The following is a 20,916-nucleotide window of genomic DNA, read 5'->3' on the forward strand; positions in this document are numbered from 1 at the left end:
TACTGATCCAAAGAGGGAGAGGTCAGGGGTGAGAGTCCAGCACCACCATCCCGAGGGCATAGGAGAACCCGGCCTGTCCTGGCAGCATCTGGGCCAGACTGGGGCCTGCCCGGGGGTTCTGGGTGTACTGACGGGTTGGAGTGTGACTTCAGCCACCATTTACGTGTGGTGGGCTCTGTTCTGAGCATTTCACAGGTATGAGCTCACTTAATCTCACCAGCACCCGTCAGCCAGGTTGTCCCCATCTTACAGATGAGAAAACTGCAAAGAGAAGAGTGGGAGGGACATGACGGGAAGGGCCCAGCCCCGTCACTGAGGGGCTGGATGCCTGGGGCTGTGCCTCGGCCTGGAGGTGTCCCCTCGACTCTCCCCAGGGCCGGGTGGCAGGAGGTGGACGGGTATTTGCATGTGTGATTATGGGTCAGGGAGGCTCTAGGGATGGGGCTGACCAGGAAGGCCAGGGGTGGGGTCACACTGTGGAGATGCCCCTCTGTGAGCCCCGTCTCGCCCTGGACGGTCAGTCCCTCGAGGGTCGGCTCCCTGCCCACCATCGGCCCAGGGATGTCGGTAAGGCCCACCCGCCTCAATGGCCTGGCTGAAACTTCCCGGCTGCAGAGGGCAGCTGTGGGCCCGCCCCCGCCAGGATGGCGAGGCCCAGTTCTGGGCTGGGGAGACCTCAGGGACTCAGGACAGAGCCTCGGGTACCTAAGAATTCTAGCAGCTCTGGGCTGCCTGCCAACTCGGCATCCTTGGAGACACAGCGCAGAATGTCATTGAACACGGCTCTCCTTTCCCGGATGTCAGACTCCCCAACAAACAGGACCTTCCTGGGGAGCGGGGGGAGGCTGGCCGTTGCATAACGACTGCTCAGTTTCTGGTAAAACTCCTCAATCTCGCTGTACTTTTTGGAGACCTGGAATGAGAGGAGCATGCGGTTTTCTCAGTGAAGAGTGAGAGGCGGCGTTCCTCGCCCCCCAGCCAGAGGTGGGAGGTGGCGCCCGGCCACAGGAAGTGTGCTGTCTCCCTGCCTTGGGCTCTGGTCCTTAACCCTCCTAGTCAATGGCAGGCTCAGTTACAAATGTCTTAATGGCCCGAAGATGCAATAATGCTGCTGCTCCGGCCACTGTCATGTCCCAAGTAGACACTTCTGACACAGGGACCCCTGCCTGGCCTATTGGTGACCACAGCTGCCTGCATGCCAGGCTTCCAGCGCATCAGCAGGGTGATCTCACCAACTGGCCGGTGGCCCAGTCATCTTCCTGCAACACTGTGAGTCACCTTTTCTCAGCACAGACCTCTTGATCCTGTGAGCCAGCGGCAGCCTTGGGCAGGGCCAGTCCGTGCAGGCAGTGGAGGCAGATCCCGCCGAAGCTGGCTGCCTGCCCTGCCGTCAGCCGGGGCCCCTCTGCGTGCCGGAACCTGGGTGAAGCGGGCTGGGGCTCCCGCTGCGGTCAGAAGGAGGTGACCGCGCCTGCTGCGCAACCTCCCCCCACAACTCCTTGGCAGCTAAGTCTCCACTCACTCACTCATCAAGCTCCTGCTGCACGCAAACTCCGTACGGGGACATCCCAACAGGCTCTGGGTCCCGTGAGACAGCACGGCGGGTTCAGTGCCAGCGCCATGGTCTGTGACCACGCGTGGGCGCTCAGAGAAGAGTCCCCTACGCGATGCACACAGCAGCCTGGCGTCCACCCTCAGCGCTGGGCTCCTCTGGGTTTTCCCCGTAGCTGTGCTGTCTCCCCGACTCCGTGGGAGCGTGGAGGGCGAAGTTGGGTCACTCCCCGGCCCAGGCCGCACCCCCACACACCACTGCAGTGCCGCGTGCGGTTCACCAGCAACACGACCCAGAACCCTCTGCCTGGGAAGGTTCTAGACACCAGAAGGTGACTGGGGGACTCCAGAACCCCCTCAATGGGGAGTCGTCTGGGACAGGGGGCTGCTGCCTGCAGCTGTCAGCACAGAGCCTGGCTCTGAGCTTTCCTGAGAACGGCTCTCCAGGAGAGGCAGGAGGATCCTTTCCCAAAGTGGTTGGTAACACAGGCTCCAATCCAGGCTGTCCCCAGGAGCTGGTGACTCCAGCCAGGCAGGCAGGGCAGGCCACGGTGGGGGCCGAGCGCCCCCTGCTGGCCCGACTGCTCCACACAGGCTCCTCCCACAGACCAGCCAGTCCCGGGTGCCGGGAGCCGAGATCCCCAGGGCTCTGGCAGTGTGAAGGCTGGGAGCTGACAGGCTGAGCTCTCACCCCACGCAGGGCCACATCCATCAGTGTTGCAGCCAGGGCTTCTCCAGCAGCTACCTGCACCAGCAACCAGAGGAGGCCAAGTGAGAGACACTAAGGCCAGAAGGAGCTGAGGGTGGGAACTCCCACTCATCTGGTGGCCCGTGTGCCGGGCACGGGGCACACAGCCTCTAACATAAGGGTATGCGTGCCTGCAAAACCTCTGCTACAGCGCCCTGCCTGGGGGCCGCTTTTACTCCATGGTTAGCAATTAAATACATATGTATACTGAAACATACATGCCCCTTCAAGGAGTAGATGCAAAATGCTCACTAATTCTTTTAGCTAAATCATGAAACTTCAAAGAGATTTCAGGCTTGGGGCACACAACCTTGGGCTACACTATCAGATCCCACAGAGACTAAAGCAGCTCTCCTCTGCCCTCGCGGGTATTTCAAAATGAGAAGCCCCTGCACACACACGCATAGACTTCACTGGGCGTGGGCATCACAGACTAGGAAAAAGTGGCACTGGTACGACACATGGAGGTGTTAATGACAGCCTCACCAACGCCCCCATGTAAGACCAGCCCTTAGCTCAGGACGGAGCAGGCTGGCCTGGAGCTCCTCGAGGCTCCCAGGATGCTGCCTGTCCGTCTGCCCTGCAACATCAAGCGCAAATACGCTCCTCGTCTGAAAGCTCCAGCCTCGGTCAGGTCAGATCACCAGGAGCTGCAAACTGCCCTGCAGAGCTGAGCCACTCTCAGGGAGCAAACAGAAAATCAGAATCTCAGGGCCTGCTTCTTTAACTCCTTATGCAAAACAGCAGGTAAGGGGCTCAGGCACCTGTGAAGAGCTGGCCCCACAGATCATTCATGAAGCAAATTCTTGCTGACCCCCCCAAGCAAGGACATGCAAATTGTACCTAAGTCAAGCACCTAAAACTAAAGTCTGCTCCATTCCACGCTAATAACGTTAATAATGAATTACAAGTTTATCTTTACAGGTAATAAAACTGAAGACACTGAATCAAACATTTTTCCACCTATCCAGGAACATCTACATAATTGATATTTCCTTTACTCCCTTTTTCTCTTCTAACATCCCCCTTATTTTATGTAAAATGTAGGTTTTCTGGGCCTCACAAGAATGTAACTGCTTTGCCTTATCACACCCCCACCCTCCACTGTCTTTTTCCTTCTTTATAGTCTTTAAAATGCTGAAGGTTCCACCTTCCCCTTCAGAAAAAACAACCATGGCTAGACTGCAGTTCATGTTTCTTCCATGTGTGCCCTCAACTTTGGCTTAATAAACCTCCAGTGGTTGAGATTTTTGCTTCTGTCATTTACTTGAGTCGACAGGAGCAATGCAGAGCCAGAACCACACCCCAGCAATGAAATGAGAAACAGCACTGCTATTTTAGACACTTCCCATGATGTTGCTGGATGTCCCTTAAAGATCAGCGCCATACATTTTTCTTAAAATTTAGTGTCTCTTTCAACAGGTCACCAGAGCGATGCAATTCATTATTTCCCTTTTCATCCTGGCTGCCAGGAGATTCAGAGCTAGCCTGTGTGCAAGCCTGCAGCAGGTCGCTCCCCTTTGTACCATGCGACTCTAGTTCATTCCACCTTGTCCTAGTAATCCTGTGGCCTGTCTCTCCTGCTCCCTGCACCAAGGCCTTTTTCTAAAAGGCAAACAGTACATAATAAGTCATAATCTCAGCCCTTCTTGACACTCTCTCCTCCCTCAGCTCCTGTGACTCCACAGTCGCCCAGTTTTCCCCGCTCTGCCTCACCTGTAGACTCGCCTTCTTGACGGGCCTGCTGCTGTCCTCAGGATCCCCCCTCAGCCCTTCTCCCCACCCTCCACACCTGTGCTCTGGGCAACTGCATCCACTCCCAGGCTTGGGAGTGGTGTTTAGCATCAGCTCCAAGCAGACGTCTCCCAAACCCGCATCTTAGGCCTGACCCCAGCCAGAGGACCAGCCTTGTGTATCAGTCCATCGGGTGGACATGTCACACTCAACATGCCCCCTCAGATCTGCCCGGGCATAGGTTCTCTTTATCTCAGCGGGTGTAAGTATTTCTGTCTCCCTTCCTTCCATACCAACTACCACTGGCCTGCTCCAAGCCCTCATCTGGGGACTGTTCCTTCCAATCCAACTTCAAGCTCCCAACAGACTGGTTGGTTAAAGGCAAATGGGACCATGTGACCATGTCACTCCCCTGCTTGAAATTCCTGCTCGTCTGCAGGACAGGTCCAGGCCCCGCATGCTCTCCCTGACCCAGCTCCTGCTTGTCACCCACCCTCCTCCTCTCCCACTCCACGCCAGGACCATGCTGGACTGCTCAGAGTTCCCCACACGACACCGTCTCCAGCCTGTGCCCTTCCTTAGGCTGTGCCCTCCGCCTGGGACACCCTTCTCCCCTCTCTCCCGCTGAGCTCCACCTGCTCTTTAAAACACAGCTCAGCCCTCACCTCATCTGTGAAGTTTCTGGAATCTGTTACCCAGGGTGGGTTAGATGCCCCTTGTCTATACCCCCGGACCCTCTATGTACTGCTGTCACCGTCTGCATTGTGTCTTTACAAGCCTGCCACCCATGGACTAACAGAGCCTGATTCGCTCGTGTCCCTGTCATCCGACATGGTCTGGCACTCCAGCCCCTGAGCGAGTGGTGGATAGAGAAGTGCCCACCCTGATGCTACTCACACCTGGTGGGCAGGTATGCGTACCACCTGGACCCCAGGCACCCTCAGAGCATCCTGGCCAGAGCCCCAGCTCACCAAGAACTGGACGACATCCTCAGGCTTGTGCTTGGCCGACTTGAACGCGGCCAGCCGGGTCACCACCAGGATCTGGTACTCCACGTGGCCGGACATCATCCTGCCCCGCACCTCCTGGTGCTGGGGCACAGTCAGGTCGAGGCCTGTGTGGACATTCTGAACTCGCCTGCCAGAGGAAAAGAGGGCAGATGAAGCTGAGGTTCAAGTCAGCAGAGCTCTCAAGGGAAACACAGGCAGGATCTTGGAGTGGCCTGGCAGGCCTGGGTGCCAGGCTGCTCTGCTGGCCATCCTCAGGGTCATCGGTGGTCACTGCTCCAGGCCACCTGTCCTGCCACACTGCAGCCCCTCATGAAGCCCGGCTTCCCAGGCTCCAGGCCTGGTCCTGCCTTTGGGCTGCTGAGGGGCAAATGGTCTGTTCCCAGCAGCAAAACAGGGAAGGATGGGGCTGGCTGAAAATCACAAACAGCTGAGTGTTTCACACAAACTCAGACGTGAGCTTTGTAAAACTGGTGGGGGCGGCATCCCCAGTGATCTTCTCAGACCAAGGGAAGTACCTGGGTCCGTGTGGACGACACAGGAAGGAAACTCCACCGGGCACCTGCAGGGAGGCAGGGAGCCGCTGCAGGGCCCTCCCACGGGGAAATGGGCTGGGCGCTAGCGGTGGGGCCCTCCCCAGCCTCATCGGGGCAGTCGATACCTCTTTCTGGAGCGCTGGGAGGATGCTGGGTGAACACCACGGCTCTTGGGAAATTTTTAAATGCAATTCAAACATACTGAACTGTACAGAGAGCAAAAAAGTGACGGGGCATTTTCTTTGAAGTGAGAAAAGATGTCCGATGTATCCCTCATCACACATAAGGGTGTGACACAGACCTGCACAGACTCACGTCCCTCACACCAGCACCTCGGGCAGGACGTGCCAAGCATGCTCTGATCACGCTCGGATCATCGCGGTGAGACCAGCTGTGTGCTGGGCGGAGCTTTGGGAACACAAGGGCTGAGGCCCTGGGCAAGGAGGAGCTTCTGGAGCTTCAACTTGTGCCTGGGGCGAGGCCCTTCCCTCTCTGGAATTACCGGAGTCCTCCCTCAGCACCCCTTCTGCACAGACTCCTCACATCCCCTGCTAAGCATGTGACACTGTCACCAAGATGCTGCTGCCACCGACCGGGGAGGCCTACACAACATGCCTCCTTGTGCCGCGTGTGTGTGCGCCCAGTGACTGTGCACGTGGTCCTCCCGAGGGACCGTCTCCCACAGCACAGTGCAGGCTGTGATGAGCAGATCATCCATGCGGACCCAGGCTGGCCTGCACCAGGGTGGCAAAGGGCTCAGGAGGGCCAGATGCAGGCTGTGAGGTGACAGGCACCTAAGCCAACCAGCACTCCTTGTCAGCAGCCAGACGACAACGTGCTCAGACGGCGTGTGCCTGTGGCTTGGTGCTGCACGCAGTGCTGCCATCACAGGCGCAGGACGAAAGGGCGAGACCGAACGCTGAGCACGAACCGCAGCAGACGCAGCCTGAGCACCTCACCTGTGCCTGGGGCTGCCGCCGCCCAGCGCCCTGCAAAGGAGCTCTGCTACTCAGAGCCACTTAAAATACAAGGAAATGGACCCAAGAGGGAGTCGCTCACTAAAGGTCTCAGCGGGTATGGGGTGGAACCAGGGTGCAATCCCCGGCGACGCTCCGCAGCCCCTCCAGAGCGAGCCCGGGGGCCTTTCACAGGGCATGAGAAATTACCAGGCATCGTTTCTTTACGATCGTTATGGAAGCGAAGCACAGGTGGGTGAAGTGACGAGGAGGAGGGCACCTGCGCTGGAGAGGAGGGCCTCTCAGGGTGAAAAGGGGACAGAGGGGGCCTCCCCCGGCCAGTACCTCCCCAGGTCCAGCTCCCTGGCAGGGCCCATGTCTGACGGTTCTCTGACCGCACCAGAACCCCCAATCCATGATCCAGCCCCGTCCCAGAGTCCCATTCCCCTGCTGGAACCTTCTGCTGAGGCCCCAGCTCCCCCGATCTCTCACCCGGGGCTGACCTGGCCCAGGAAAAGCCAGATTCTCCAGTCCTCTACTTCCTCTGCTCTGCGCCAGGAAGCCGGTGGCTGGGGACAGACATGGCACAAAGCATGCCACCTGCTCCCACCAGAAATTCAAGGCCACAGACTTCAAGGCTCTCACCACACCAGGCCTGGCAACCCTAGTTGCCCTAGGCGTGGGGTTCTCAAAGTGTGGCCCCTGGATCAGCATCACTTTGCCTGGGAACTTGTGAGGGAGGCACACGCGGGACACTGCATCAAAAGGCCTGGGGTGGCCGCAGCCTTGTTTTAGCCAAGAATTGCCCTCCACACTCCCGATGTGCCTGAGCCTGATCCAGTCACTCTGCCACTGCCCTAAGCCCCTAAGGAAACTTTCTGTACAGGGCTAGAGAGTAAATATTTTAGGCTTTGCAGGCTATGTGGTCTCGGGTGCAGCTGCTACGGACAATACATAAACAAATGGGGGTGTGTTGGGCAGGATTTGACCCACACCAGTGCCCTAGATCAAGCTTCTCAAATTGCACCGTAGGTACAAGCCCCTGGGGTTCAGAGTCTGGTCCCGCAGGTGGGCCTGACAGTCCACATTTCTAATAAGCTCTGATGCATCTCTGTGCTGCCCCGGGCACCACGAGAAAACATCCTGGGCTTCGCCATCACATTCACCACTCAGCCTGCACCTGTCTCATATACGCTGTCCCCTCCTGGGACTGTGGACAGACTGGCTGCTCCTAAGGCCACCGCTCCTTAGCTCCTCTCAGCTACTCAGGGACGTGGCTTCTGACTTCTCCCCTCTCTTCCTCGCCATCAATTTCCCCGCCTTAACGGATTGCTGTCATGAGCATGCAGTCACACTCCGACCCGCCTGGGAGAGAAGCCATGCTCTGACCCCACACTCCCCTCGCTCAGTTTCCCTCCTCCCTTTTCCGGCAGAACTCCTCAAACAAGTGGCCCATATTCACATGCTCTGGTTCCTCTCCACTAACCAGACTTTTGTCCTCATCGTGCAACAAGCTACCAGCACCCAGGTCACCTGTGACCTCTGTGTTGTCAAATCCAAAGGTGAGTTCTCACTTCCCCTCTTCCCTGACTTGTCAGCGGCACCTGGCACAGTCGGCCGCTCCCTGCCTGAAGCTCTGCCTTCACGGGCTGCAGGACACCCCAGTCCTCGGGACACCCCACTCCTTGTGGCTCTTCCCCTCCTCCTGGCCACAGCTGCTCAGCTTCTCCGGATGGTTCCCTAATGGCACCCAGCACGCCCTCTCGCAGCGCTCCTCCCCAGGTGAGCTCATCCAGGTTCCAGGCGTCAAATGCCGTTTACCGGCCAGTGGCTCCCAAATTCCTCTCTCCAGCCCAGATTCTCCTCTACTCAAAGCTGGCCGCCTTCAGTCTCCACTGGGCCGTCAACAAGCTTCTTAAACCCACATGTCTAGACAAACACTAGCGCCCACCTTCCCCCATATCTGCTCTGTTCGGTCTCCCCACCCTGGGAAACAGCAACTTTGATTTTCAGCATCTTAGGACAGGGGCCTTGCAGTTACTCCTGACTCCTCTTCCTCCTCCTCACATCCCACACCCAAACAGCAGCAAACCTGGAAGCTCAATCCTCGAAATATATCCAGAACACAGGTACTTCTCACCTCCGTGGTCACCGTCACCCTGCGCCAACCCACCAGGGGCTCTATGTGGATTCCTGCAAGGAGTTAACCGCCGAGGGTGCAGCGAGACCCCCCCGGCCACCTCTGCCTGCGCCCCCCGGCCCCAGCCACAGCCAGAGCCCACCCACGCTCAACACAGCAGCCAAAGGATCTCTGTAAAACAGAAGTCAGGTCCCATCACACTTAGAATGAAATCTGATGGCCTACAAGGCCTTTCCTGATTGTCCCCTGGTCCCACGGGGTCACTTAACACCCCCCAACCCCACTCACTCCACTGCAGCCACACCAGCCCCAGGATCTCCGCTTCTGCTGCACTCACATCTGGGAACACATTTTCCAAGATTTCTTTTCCCTGGCACTCTCCTTCAGGGAACTTGTCAGGCATCTTCCCAGGGGCCACTCTACGAGAAAGATGTCCCCAACCACACCACGTAAGACACATGTGCTCCTCCTAGCACTCTACAGTCCCTACCATTTCATTTTCCTTCACAGCATTTACCATCTCTGACATGTTCTGTATTGCCTACTGTCCGTCTGTCCCCACTGGAGTTCCAGGTTTGGCTCACTGCTGTCTCCTAGAACCTGGACCAGTACCTGCCACAGAGACGGCCCTTAATAAACACCTGCTGGCTGAAGGCACACATGAGTGCTCATGGTGACATCACGTGAGAGGCTGGGCTGGAAACAGGAGCTTGGGGCTGCGGGGAAGGGCCGGCGCTAGCCCGTGGTATTTGCACTCACCCTGCAGGCAAGCCTCTTGGGAATGACCACAACTTGCCCGGCCTCCACCACCCACACCCCAGTGTCTGTTAAGAAGCTGTGTCTAAGTTGGGCACGGACGGAAGCACCCAGCACCAATGTCACACTGCAACCGTCTCCATGTGGTTGCGGTGCACCTGCTGCTGCTGCTACCTGCTAATGTCAATCTTCCAATTTGCAGAAAAGGAAACTGAGGCTCAGTGAGAGCAGGTGACTTGCGTGCAGCAGGGAAACCTCTTCTGCCCATGAAGATGCAACCGTAACCGAGGTCTATCACGCAGAGACCGAGCAGGTTCTGACATCAAGGTTTACGAAGAGAATGTTTTTCTAGACTTGAATTCTGGATAACAACTGGAAGGTTAACAGCTGGGCTGGGTAACACATTCACTGATGTAATAAACTGGCCCCTTAGCCCAAGATTTTGTGTAGGGGGGACAAGGGTGGAGTATATGAAAATAGTTGAAGTGAGTCACCTTGCAGCTTTTTGAAACAGAGTTAAAGTGTAAAACCATGAACCTCCCAGCCTTCCCAGGATCCAACCTGTGCTGGGTCCTCCAGGCCTGGACCAGGGCAGCCCCCCCCCCCCGCGGCCCCCCCCCCCCCCCCCCCCCGCGGCCTGTGCTTTAACCCGCACGTGTCCTGAGCTGCCTCCTTGAGCAGCTGCCACCTCTTCCTCGCCTCTCCCCTCCACCTGGGCACGGTCCACTCATCCTGCAGGACCAGGCCTCGTTCACCTCCTCCCAGAAGCCCAGGGTCCTGCCCTGCTCTGTGTTCCCATAGCAACCTGAACTTACGACCCCCTCCTAGCATCTACCGCCCCCTCCCCCCCGCCGCAGGGCCAGGCTCTTCTGGCTCACCCCGTCCCAGCGCCAGCACCGGGCTGGCACACCTGAGCGCTATAAGGATGGAGAAGTAAACTTTGGGACCTAAAGAAAAGAGCCCAAGTGGACAGGGAAAGGGAAGAGTCTCCTTTCTGCCCGGCTGCATGGAACCGGCCAGTCCCAGGCAACCCACTGGGTCTCGGGTGGGCCCTTTATCCTCCAGGGGGCTCAGTTTCCCCATCTGGAACACGGGGACACCGAAGTGGGCCGCACCACCTCTCCTGCAGGGGCCCAGACCGGACAAACTACCGAGATCGCTGGGGAGGCCCGCGCGGGCCACAGACCCCCGGGGGGGCGGCCGCCTCCCCGGACTCCTGGGACCCCGAACTGCCCGAGGCCAGCGCCGGGCGCGGGGGTCCGGCTCACCTGGAAGTGACGAGCACCGCCGGGGACTGCATAGCGGCGGCCGCGGCTCCGGGCGGGGCGTGCAGTCACGGGACCGGGCAGCGCCGGCGTCGCCGCGGCCCCGCCCCCGGCTCCGGGCGGCCGCGCCCCTCCCGCCGCCCTGGCGCGCCCCCTGGCGGCCGCGACCGCGCAATGCGGCGCCTTGGGTGGCCTCGGGCGGGAGGCGGGGGGCGCTGTTCCTGCAGGGTGGCGGTCGGCCAGTGCCGCTCTGCGCTGCCGGCGTCCCGGAGCTCAGTCCCCGAGCTGAGCCGCGCCCCTCGCGACCACCTGTAGAGCGCCTAGCCTGGGGCCTGGCACGCGGGGCTTGCGGTCGGTGCGTTCGTGGGGCCGTAACGTTTACCCGCTGACCAGACGGGACTCGCTCTGCTTCTGCAGCTAGTCCCAGTACGGAGCTACTCCCCCTTCCCTCATGGCCTTTTCATTCATCCAGCCAGGCAACAAGTGTCTACTGAGCCGGGACTCTGTCCAGGCCCCGTGGAGTTTTGGAGCTACACAGGGAACACGGCGACACGCTGCAGCCCCAGCCTGTGCCTTCAGGGTGCGCCCATGATCTCGCTGCCTGCAGCTTCCTCCCCTGCCCTCTCTCCAGGGTTCCCGTCCTTCCCACTGTCTGTTTATCCTGTACTTGGCAGGCACTCTCCCCACAGAGGATCTTCAGGGAGCCACTCCCTGGTGGTGGGCAGAGCTCTGGGTGGAGGCCTCCTGGCCACCTGTGGGTCCCCAGCTGGGCCAGGGCAATGGGGCCCCGGGGCTGGCTCCCCTCGGAAGGGGCCTTAGGTGTAGAGCCCTGCAGATGTAATAGACCCTCTCATAATAGAGGGTGAAGAACAGAGAGGAGAACGGAGTGAAGAACAGAGAGGTCGTGTCACCTGCCAAAGCAGCCCAGGAAAAGAAACGCTGAGTCTGGGAACAGGCCCAGGAGAAAGTGCTGCTCCCGTTCTGCTGCTCGCTCCATGGAGGGCCCCAGGGACAAAGAGCTGCAGAAGCCGGGCTTAACCTCACCAGAATTTATGACGGGCTGATGTTACCCACGTTTCCTAAACTTCCCAGTCACCATCATCATCATCACCACCGACATGATTGCCTGAATTTGATTTCAGTGAGGAAATCCTACAGTAAAAATTTTGAAACATGACTTTCCTCAGTATATCTCTTGAACAAATGCATTCATATGCCTTATTGGGTTTGTTTCAAATTTGTTTATAGACAAGATGAGCAATAATGAGTGGAAGGATGGCTGAATGAATGAAAGTTCTGAGGGAGGACAGTGGAGGCTGCAGGGAAGGGCTCAGATATGTGGCTAGAGCTGCCGTCTGCTCTGCCTGCTTGCCAACCTGTCTGGGAGGCAGGGTTGGTGGTTGCAAATAGTCCTCCAGGGCTTCTTGAAATTGACACGCCCCACTTTAGCGGAAGGGAGATCAGTGTCTGGGCAGAAGACAGTATGGGCTTCAGCATTCCAGGAGTCTGGGTGTAGTGCCAGCCAGTTGAGCAGTCACTATTGCACATACATTTGTCTAGCAGACACAATGTGCAGGCTGCTAAGAATACACAGTGAATAAGCCATTTTTTGATGCTTTCAATGGGCTTCTCTGCCCTTATACTTGGGGAGCAGGTAGTGGTCAGAAAAGGCTTCCTAAAAGTGCCAAAGACCAAGGGAAAACCTGAAGGGTAGAGTAGAGGGAATATTGTACAGGAAGATCTGGAGACAAGAAAAGGACATGAGGGAGTATGGGGAGGCGGCAAGCAGGAGCCAGGGCATGGAGAGCCTTGTGCACCAAGCCTAGGGCTTTGCCAACACGGCAGGGTGGGCTGACCAGCTAAGCTGTGGACAGGGGTTTGGAGCACGTGGTGCTGAGGGCAAGAAGATGAGCAGAACACTCCAGACTGGAGATGATGGTGGCATGGACTCGGGGTGATGGCTGCCCAGGTGGAGAAGAGGGGACAGGTGAGAGAGAGTCGTAGGAGGTAGAATTAGTCAAGACTCAGAAATTGAATGAGTATCGGTGAAAGGAGTTAACCACGATGGTTTGGCTCCTGGGAGTGGCTGGACAGTGGGACTATTTTTTGTGCCAGGGCAGCTGGAGAAGCAGCACATTTTTGGTGGGATGATGAGTTCTGTTTTTGACAGGTGGTGTTTGAGGGCCTGGGGACATTGAGGTGATTGGATCTATGGCCCTGGATCTCGGGAGATGAACCTAGGCTGGAGACTGATGTGCGAGTTATGGGTAGAAAGGAAGCTGTTGAATCTGACTTGGGGTGAGCCCACCTAGGAAGGTCTAGGGAAGTACTTACATTCCAGGGGTAAGCAGAGGTGGGGAGCTCTAAAGAAGGGGACTCCCTATCGTTGAGAGCTGGTAGCATGTCTGTCACTGATGCCTTGTAAGCTATTGAGAGAGCCTCACTCACCCCTGGCCCCAGGATTGCCAAGGGTACACATCAGGGGGACTCAGCATACCTGTCAAGAATACAGCTGGTTTCCTGTGAAAGAGTGACCCCATCCTAGATAGCAATCCCATTTTCTGCATCTGTGGGTCCCACGTGTCCCATGTGGCTCCAGCACATAATTGTATACAATGCATGGAATGTGGGATCTAAATCTGATATTTTCTGCTTCCTGCTTGACTGGAGGAGCCCCTTCCATGGCTGAAGCTGCACTAACACAAACCACATTGCAAAGGATTTTCTATTCCTCCCTTCCCCAATGCCCTGGGAGGAACACTGCAGGGCTCAGTCTCCACCCAGGGAAGCCGCTGGGCCTCAGGGGCGGTGCAGTCAGTTAGAGACACCTGCAGCCCGCAGGAGGTGCTCTGAGCTCTGGCTGCACCATGCACCAACATTTTCCTTGTTTGTTGTGTGGTGGGTCTTCTGGGGACCTGCTGGTTTGCTTCTGTCCCCTAATATGATGCTATAGAGCTCCAGGAGTCTGGGCACCTCCACATGGAGCAGGGCCACCACCTTGCTTGTCATTCAGCAAATGCTCATGGGTATAGCTCTGGGCCTGTTAGCTCACCAGGCTTGGGAGCCACCGGAGACATAAGCTTGTCCAGTGGGGCTTATAGCTCACTCCAGGGGTTCACAGACCACTGTGTGACAGTTGGAGGTTTCAACAAGGATGCAGGCCCAGGGTGGTATGGGTGCACAGTGGAGGACACATAACTAACTCAGCCTGGGGTTGGCATATACAAAGAATTCTTCCAGGAGGAGGTGGTACCAGACCCGTGTCATGAAAAAGTGGGTATTATCTCTTTTAGGCATGGTTTTCCCATTGGTGAAATGGGCATAACAGAAACCTTTAATTCTTATCACTGCTGTGAATTAAATGAGATAAACTGTGGTTGACCCGAGATGAAATGCATGGCAGGCATTGTAGATTGGCTAACCCAAAGCCATTCACAACCCCCTTCTTCCTGCTTTTTACTACCATGGAGGCTGGAAAGGTAAAACACTCATGTCTCCTTGTGGTGAGAAGAAGCCATGTGACGTAATTCCAGCCACATATACAGAAGTCCCTGTGGAGGGGTTACTTTGCTAGGAGAAAACTCTTTGCCCCTTCCTTGTCTTCCACCTGAAAAGAGGATGGAATGCTGGAGACAGAGCCCCCATATTGTGAGCATGAGGCACAAGCATAAGTTTGGAGCCTACACGTTAAGGATGGAAGAACTTGGGGACCTGGTGGAATATGAACTTCCATATCAGCCCTGGACACTTTCACTGAACTTCTTCTTTTTTTTTTTTTTTGAGACAGAGTCTCACTTTGTTGCCCAGGCTAGAGTGAGTGCCATGGCATCAGCCTAGCTCACAGCAACCTCAAACTCCTGGGCTCAAGCAATACTACTGCCTCAGCCTCCCAAGTAGCTGGGACTACAGGCATGCGCCACCATGGCCGGCTAATTTTTTTTCTATATATATTTTTAGTTGTCCAGATAATTTTTATTTCTATTTTTAGTAGAGACGAGGTCTCGCTCAGGCTGGTCTCGAACTCTTGACCTTGAGCGATCCACCCGCCTTGGCCTCCCAGAGGGCTAGGATTACAGGCGTGAGCCACCGCGCCCGGCCAGTTTTACTGAACTTCTTCTTTCATGAATGTCTAAGCTACTCTACGTGGGGTTTTCTGCAATGGATCCCTTGTTGGTACAGTTGTAAAGTCCTTACATGATGCTTGGTGTAAAAACTGTTCCGTATGGAATAGGGACTATTGAGGAGGAGGAAGAGAAGAGATAAAGGGTGTTCTAGGCAGTAGTGCAAAGCCAGGTGTCTTGAGAGAATCAGAGCGTGCTCGGGAGCTGGAGACCAGGGTGCAGGGAGGGATCCCTGGGAGAGGAGGCAGCAGGGGCCAGCAGGGGCTGGTATGCCATGCAGAAGAGTTTACACTTTATCCTAAACAAGAAGGAGGGAGTGGACTCACAGAACAAACAAAGGGAAAAGAGAATTTCAGGAAGGGGACAGGGTGTGATCAGCAATGCCAAACACTGCTGAAAGGTCAAGATAAGGAGACATCAAGGAAAAACCAGAGTTGGACAGTAGTTAACGAGGTGAAAGCAGAGTTTACTGAGAATGGCTGCAACAGGGGCTTAGAGACCTCAGTACAGAGCTGGGCTCAAATCCGAGTGCAGTGTGGGCGAGTGGGAATTGCCAGTGAGGAGCGGGGAGGGGGCCGGAGCATCACTGAGAGGAAACATCAGGCCTGAGTCCAGTTCCGCTCCGTCATGATCCTCCACGGGGCCCCACCTCAAACCCTCATGGCCTACCATGCACACTGCTCTTGGGGAAATGGCCTTTGAAATACAGATGATGGCACCCAGGACACAGGACACCACGTCCAGGAGGTGACAAGGCAGCAGGAGTCAGCAAGGGGCTGGGAGGGACCCTGGAAGCACTGCCGGCGGCACCACAAATGCAGCCACTCTGGATACTGTCGAAGGTGGCAGAACTCGGGAGCACAGGGCCATGACACATTTGATGTGTTTGATATCTATGTCCTACTAAACGGAGCTCAGGAAAGCTGCATGGAGCACACCTTTCCCAAACCTCGCCAGCCCCATTTGTTTTCTTAAATCTTCTCAAATGTGGTATGTCAAAAGTGCTATTTCTTGTTTTAGAAGTACATTTATATGATTACAAGTAAGGTTGAACATATTTTTACCTGTTTGTTGGTCTTATAATGTCTCTTTTGTTTGTTTATTTCTTTGGCACATTTTAAAAAGTCGCCCCATTTGTCTTTTCCTTGTTGATTTGTAAGAATGCTTTGTATATTAAAGTTACTAACTATGTTAAATATTATCCAATTGGCCTTTTAGTTATTTTCCCCCTAAGTTTTATTTTGAAAAAGTTTCAAATGCACGGAAACATTGAAGCATTACTAACCACGTCTGTGGACGCCTCCCCTATTCTGACAGGTGGGGGCGCTGCTCAGATGGAGACTGGCCTGCAGGAAGGCATCGCTGGGGGTTGGGGGAAGCAGGGCTGGGCGGGGCTCCCTACCTGGGATGCGAGGGATGCAATCTGCAGTCACAGCAGAGGCCCCAGCCCATCCGTGGAGGGCGCTCCCGAGCCGAGGTGGCCCTTCCAGGTCGTCCTGAATTGGCACAAAGGGGTGGGCCTTTACACTCCACTTCGTTCACCAGTCACTGGATGTGACCTGGGCTTGGGTGATGCAGCTCCCTTCAGCTAACCTCTTTTCAGGGAGGGCTGCGCGGGGCTGTGGGCTGCCAGCACTCCCAGCAGCCACCGAGTAAGCACTTTAGTCCTGGAGCACCTCTGCCCCTGAGAGCCAGTCTGGGCTGTGCCCCACACATGCCCTGCTCAGCTGTCAACACTCTGCCACATTTGCTCTGTCCTCTCTCTCTGTCTGTCTGTCTCTCTCTCCCTATGGTTCTTTGTGGGTTTTTTCCTGAAACATTTAAGAGTTAGTTGTAGACATCTTAAGACTTCATTCTGAACACTTCAGCATGTGACTCTTTAGAACAAAAGCATTCTCCTATGTCACACAACACAATGATCATACTCAGGAAATCTGACACTGATACAACACTATTGTCTAATATCCAATCCAAGTACCAATTTCCCAGTTGTCCCAACGATGTCTTTTATTTACACGGGTTTCCCTCACTGCCCACCCCCCGTATCCCACCCTCAGTCAAGAAGCCTTTGCCACGTGGGCCAGAAGACCTGGGACAGCCCACCCAACCTGAAGCCACCAGGATCCTGGTCATCCCCAGGATGTTCCCGATCAACACTCTGCTGCCACTGTCCTCATCCTGAGGGGTGGGTGCAAGGTCTCACATCCAGCCTGGGGACACATCTTCTGGTTCCTCCAGCACTGCCCCTGCTCCTGCCAGCCCCTACCTTCCCAGGCTGAAGACAGTTTGGTCCCCTAATAACTGTGTGTTTAGAACAGAAACCCTGGGCTCCATCTGAGTGACATCAGAGGAGTGGGCATTCCAAATTATTGCACAAAGTGTCAGCAGCTGTTATTTCAAAAGTTGTTGTTGTTTGAAATCTTATGTGTCCACCGAGGCCTCCAAGAAAATGTGATGGACGCACAACTCCAGAACATTCAGAATACTGAAATTCGTGACGGGCAAGGCCACAGAGGGTCAATGCCTCAAAGACAGTGGCCATACTGAGAAGCCAGGACTTCCCCAGATAACAGTAAACGCCACCATTTACGGAGGCCCTGTGGTAAGGACATCCCCTACTTGATTTCATTTACTCTCTGGCACATCCTGATAGGTAAGGAGCCCTGTCCCCCTTTAAAGCCAAGGAGACAGAGGATGACAGAGGTTACAAAGCTAGTGCCTGGCAAAAGTGCTTTGGAAGCCAGGTTGTTACCACGACCCCATACTTTAGTCTTTTTCCTGACCTCAATGGGGGCACGTGGTCCTTGAACCCCCATCTCCCAGGACACCTTACAGGCCCAGGTGAGCTTGTTCACCCGCAAAGGCTCGGAGCACTGGTTTCTGAGTCTTCTCCCTCACTAACTGGGTCTTGGTCATTCCAGCAGGAAAGGACTTCAGCCACACAGTGGTGCTGTTACAACCAGTGACCAGAAGATGGCAGTGTCTGCCAGCCCGGCCCCTTTTGTCCCGAAGGCAAGGGCTCTGAGATGTCCCCTTGGGAAGGCTTCTGGGAAAGAAGCTACCCTTCTCCCTTCTTGTCTGTTCTTCCCCTCCCCTGCCCGGCGGCCTGGGGCACAGGGGCCAGCCACGCCCAGTGGCCTGGGGCCGGAGCTGCGGCTGACCCCACTGTGCATGCCAGAGCTGTTGCTCGGGGTAACCTGGGGCCGGGCAGCCCTGGGTTGGGCGCGGGAAATACCTCAAGCTCAAGGAAGCCCAGCCCTGGGCATCATAGGAGGGCTGAGCCAGAGCCCGCTGGAATCTCCCCTGTGTGTCTTCCGGAGATGTTTGCAGCACACTTCTGGACCCAGCGGAGACCAGCATCACCAGATGCGGAGATGGCCGCAGACACTCTGCAGGCTGTTGTCGCTGCCTTCCTTCTCCCTCCCTCCCAAGGAGACCCAACCCAGGGCTCTGGCTCCTCACCGCTTGCGCTCTCTCCAGCTCTGAGTCAGGAGGCCAGAGGCTATGGTGGGTCCAGACAGAGAACACACTTCTGGCTGCGTCCCGGGAAGTGGAGCGACTCTTATGCTCTCCCCACCTTTCACTGGCAGACCCAGACCAAATGGTGGTGGACGTTTGACTGTCAGCCTCACTGCACATTTGGGGGTCTAAAGCCAGGAAGGGTGAGGGACTTGCAGCCCAAGGTTGGAGGCACAATTTGATTTCGGGTCTCTTGACTCTCAGGAGCATCAGTTTTATATTCCAAATTAGCGCATGGCTGTAGGGACCAGGTTCCCCCAACAGTGGGCAGGCGGAGGCTGGCCTGCGTCATGCCTCACCCACAGGGTGCCCTGGGCAGAGCGGAGGTGAGCCCCTCTGGGCTGTGATAGACAGCAGAGGCCCAGGATCACAGAGGGGACCCAGGATCACAGGTGGCTGTGACGCCAAATGACAGCCTTGCTGGGGACTTGGTTTCCTCAAGTGAACAATGTGGGCTGCAGAGCAGCTCACCTCTAAGGTCCTCCTGGTTCTCCTGTCATCAGATGTGGGGACCAGGTGTCTGGGTATGGTGGCAGGAGACCTTGAGCAAGGCTTAGCAGGCTGAGGCTGGGGCTGGAGGTCACCTCAACGTGGCTCCAGCTGGTGGGATCCAAGACTAACTTCCTAAGTAGCATCAATCCATTGTTCCAGGTTCCCAGATGACATGTAAACTCCCCACAGCAAAGGTGACTCTGAGAGATGTGGCCCTCACGGGGCAGTATAAAGAGCTTCCTCATATTCAGAGCTAGCAGAGCCTGCCTGGGATAGGGAGCTCCCCGTCTCTGCAGGTATGCAAGCACAGGTATGATTCAGGCATGGCATGGAAAGTTGGCCTAAATAACCCAAAAGGTCCTTTCAGATCCTGGGATTCTACACCCGAATCAGAGGCTTGGTGTTCAGAGAAAGCAAATAGCTTCTTCCAGGATGGGTGAGCAAAAAAGTGCTCTTTAAGGGAAGGATCTGGGGGTAAGACTGTGGGAACTGCCCTCCTCACTCCATGTTAAGAAACACCACCCTCCCCCCAGCCAACTGCTTCCCCCTTTCCCTGCCTTCCTTTGCTGGAACCATCCTCACCTCCTCTCTCTGAGGAGGAGACAGCTGGAGTCTGGAGGTCTAAGGGCTGGCGGGCAGCCATCAGATGGGGGAAGAACTGAAGTTAGAACTTGCAGTCCCCAGGTTTCTCCTGCCTTCTCTGAACCCTGCTCCCGCTCTCTGCCTCTGGGCCTCATCTACAGCTTTCCAGCAACACCTGGGGCAACACAGAGGCTGGAGGAACTTCTATTGACAATGCTCTTAGCACAGGTAGCATGAAGCTCTGTGGTTCCAGGCTACGGGCGGTAGCTCTCTCCCACCCAGCCCACCAACCAAAGGCTTCCTGACTCCCCCAAGAGGAACCCCCAGTGGGGCTGGGCTGGGTGGGGATTGTGGGCCCAACAAGGGCCACCTGCTCACCAAGAGTGCTCAAGCTTCACAGAGTCCTGGACGATGCAAGCTCTTCATCTCACGTTTCTTTTTCCCCAGCAAGGACACTGTCTTCCCTGTGGGTGGATGCTCAGTTGTGGGGCTCAGAAAGCCCTGGGCAGAGCATCTGGAGACCTGGGTCACGGGTAGGCCCTGCAGCTGGTATGCAGACTGTGTTTTCAATGGCAGGTGTTGTGAGCTCCCAGTTGACAGCAGTGGCAGGAAGGAGTCCCTGGGCGGCCCCTTCATAGTCTTTGCCTGGACCTGAGAGGTTCTTTCTCTGCCAAGAATTTTCCAGAGAGTCAGAGAGGAAAGGCAGGAACACTCTTCATCTCCTCTGGGATTGAGGGAGGGGGTCAGCCAGCCAAAGCCCCTCACACCCCCATCCCCCACAGGCAGTGAAAAGCCAAACATTGGGCAAAGAAGGTTGGTGACTCCACTCTGTCACCAACTCTGCCACTCACCAGGTGACCCTGAGCAAAGTGTTGAATTTCTTTGACTCAACTTTCCTCATCTATAAAATGGGAATAGTACCTAGCTCCCAGGTTAGGATAGTTATGGGAATGAAATGACATGAGGTGTGTAAAGCAGCAGGAGTGATGCCGGGATTCAGGAGATAACAAAAGTGGCACCATCATTATTTATGGGCCAATGTGTCCTCTGCTGATCACAAAGCACCCCAGCCCTGGTTTCCCATCGCTTTGCTCTGCATCTCCTGGCAGAGAGATTGTACATTTATGTGCTTACTGTTTATTGCCTCTTGTGCCCATCCTAAAGCTCCATGTGTTCATCCTGTGCATTGCTGAATCCACAGTACATGGAAGAGTAACTGGCAAGGAGCATTTACTTGAAAGAAGGAACGAATGTGGAGGGATGATAAATAATTGAATGAATGAATGAGTGTCCTCACTGTACAGACCAGACACGGGGGTGAAGTTGAGTTGAACTCAGCACACACAACTGGCAGGCAGTGGCCCTGGCAGCATCAGCCTACCCCGAATGCCTGCTACAAAGCCTTCCAGCGTGGAGAAGCTGCTTCTCTCTCTGCCATTATCAGCCTTGGCACTCAGAATACATTGGGGGTTGGGGACAAGGCTACTGAGCCCCCTCTGTGCCAGTATG

At 55.9% G+C, this 20,916-nt stretch overlaps 1 protein-coding gene across 1 annotated transcript in view; it reads right to left on the reverse strand.

The window, feature by feature from the left end:
* Positions 1-10,771, reverse strand: part of HS1BP3 (HCLS1 binding protein 3) — a 32,467-nt gene extending 21,696 nt beyond the window's left edge. Inside the window, exons 1-3 of the mRNA XM_045549121.1 lie at positions 10,697-10,771; positions 5,005-5,170; positions 706-913 (exon numbers count right to left, since the gene is read on the reverse strand). Coding sequence (XP_045405077.1) covers positions 706-913; positions 5,005-5,170; positions 10,697-10,728 — 406 coding nt within the window. The 5' untranslated portion in view covers positions 10,729-10,771. The remainder of the gene's footprint in view (positions 1-705; positions 914-5,004; positions 5,171-10,696) is intronic.
* Between the last annotated feature and the right edge of the window lie 10,145 nt (positions 10,772-20,916).

This window comes from Lemur catta, chromosome 4 (genome assembly GCF_020740605.2).
Source record: "Lemur catta isolate mLemCat1 chromosome 4, mLemCat1.pri, whole genome shotgun sequence".
In the NCBI taxonomy this organism is placed as follows: domain Eukaryota; kingdom Metazoa; phylum Chordata; class Mammalia; order Primates; family Lemuridae; genus Lemur; species Lemur catta.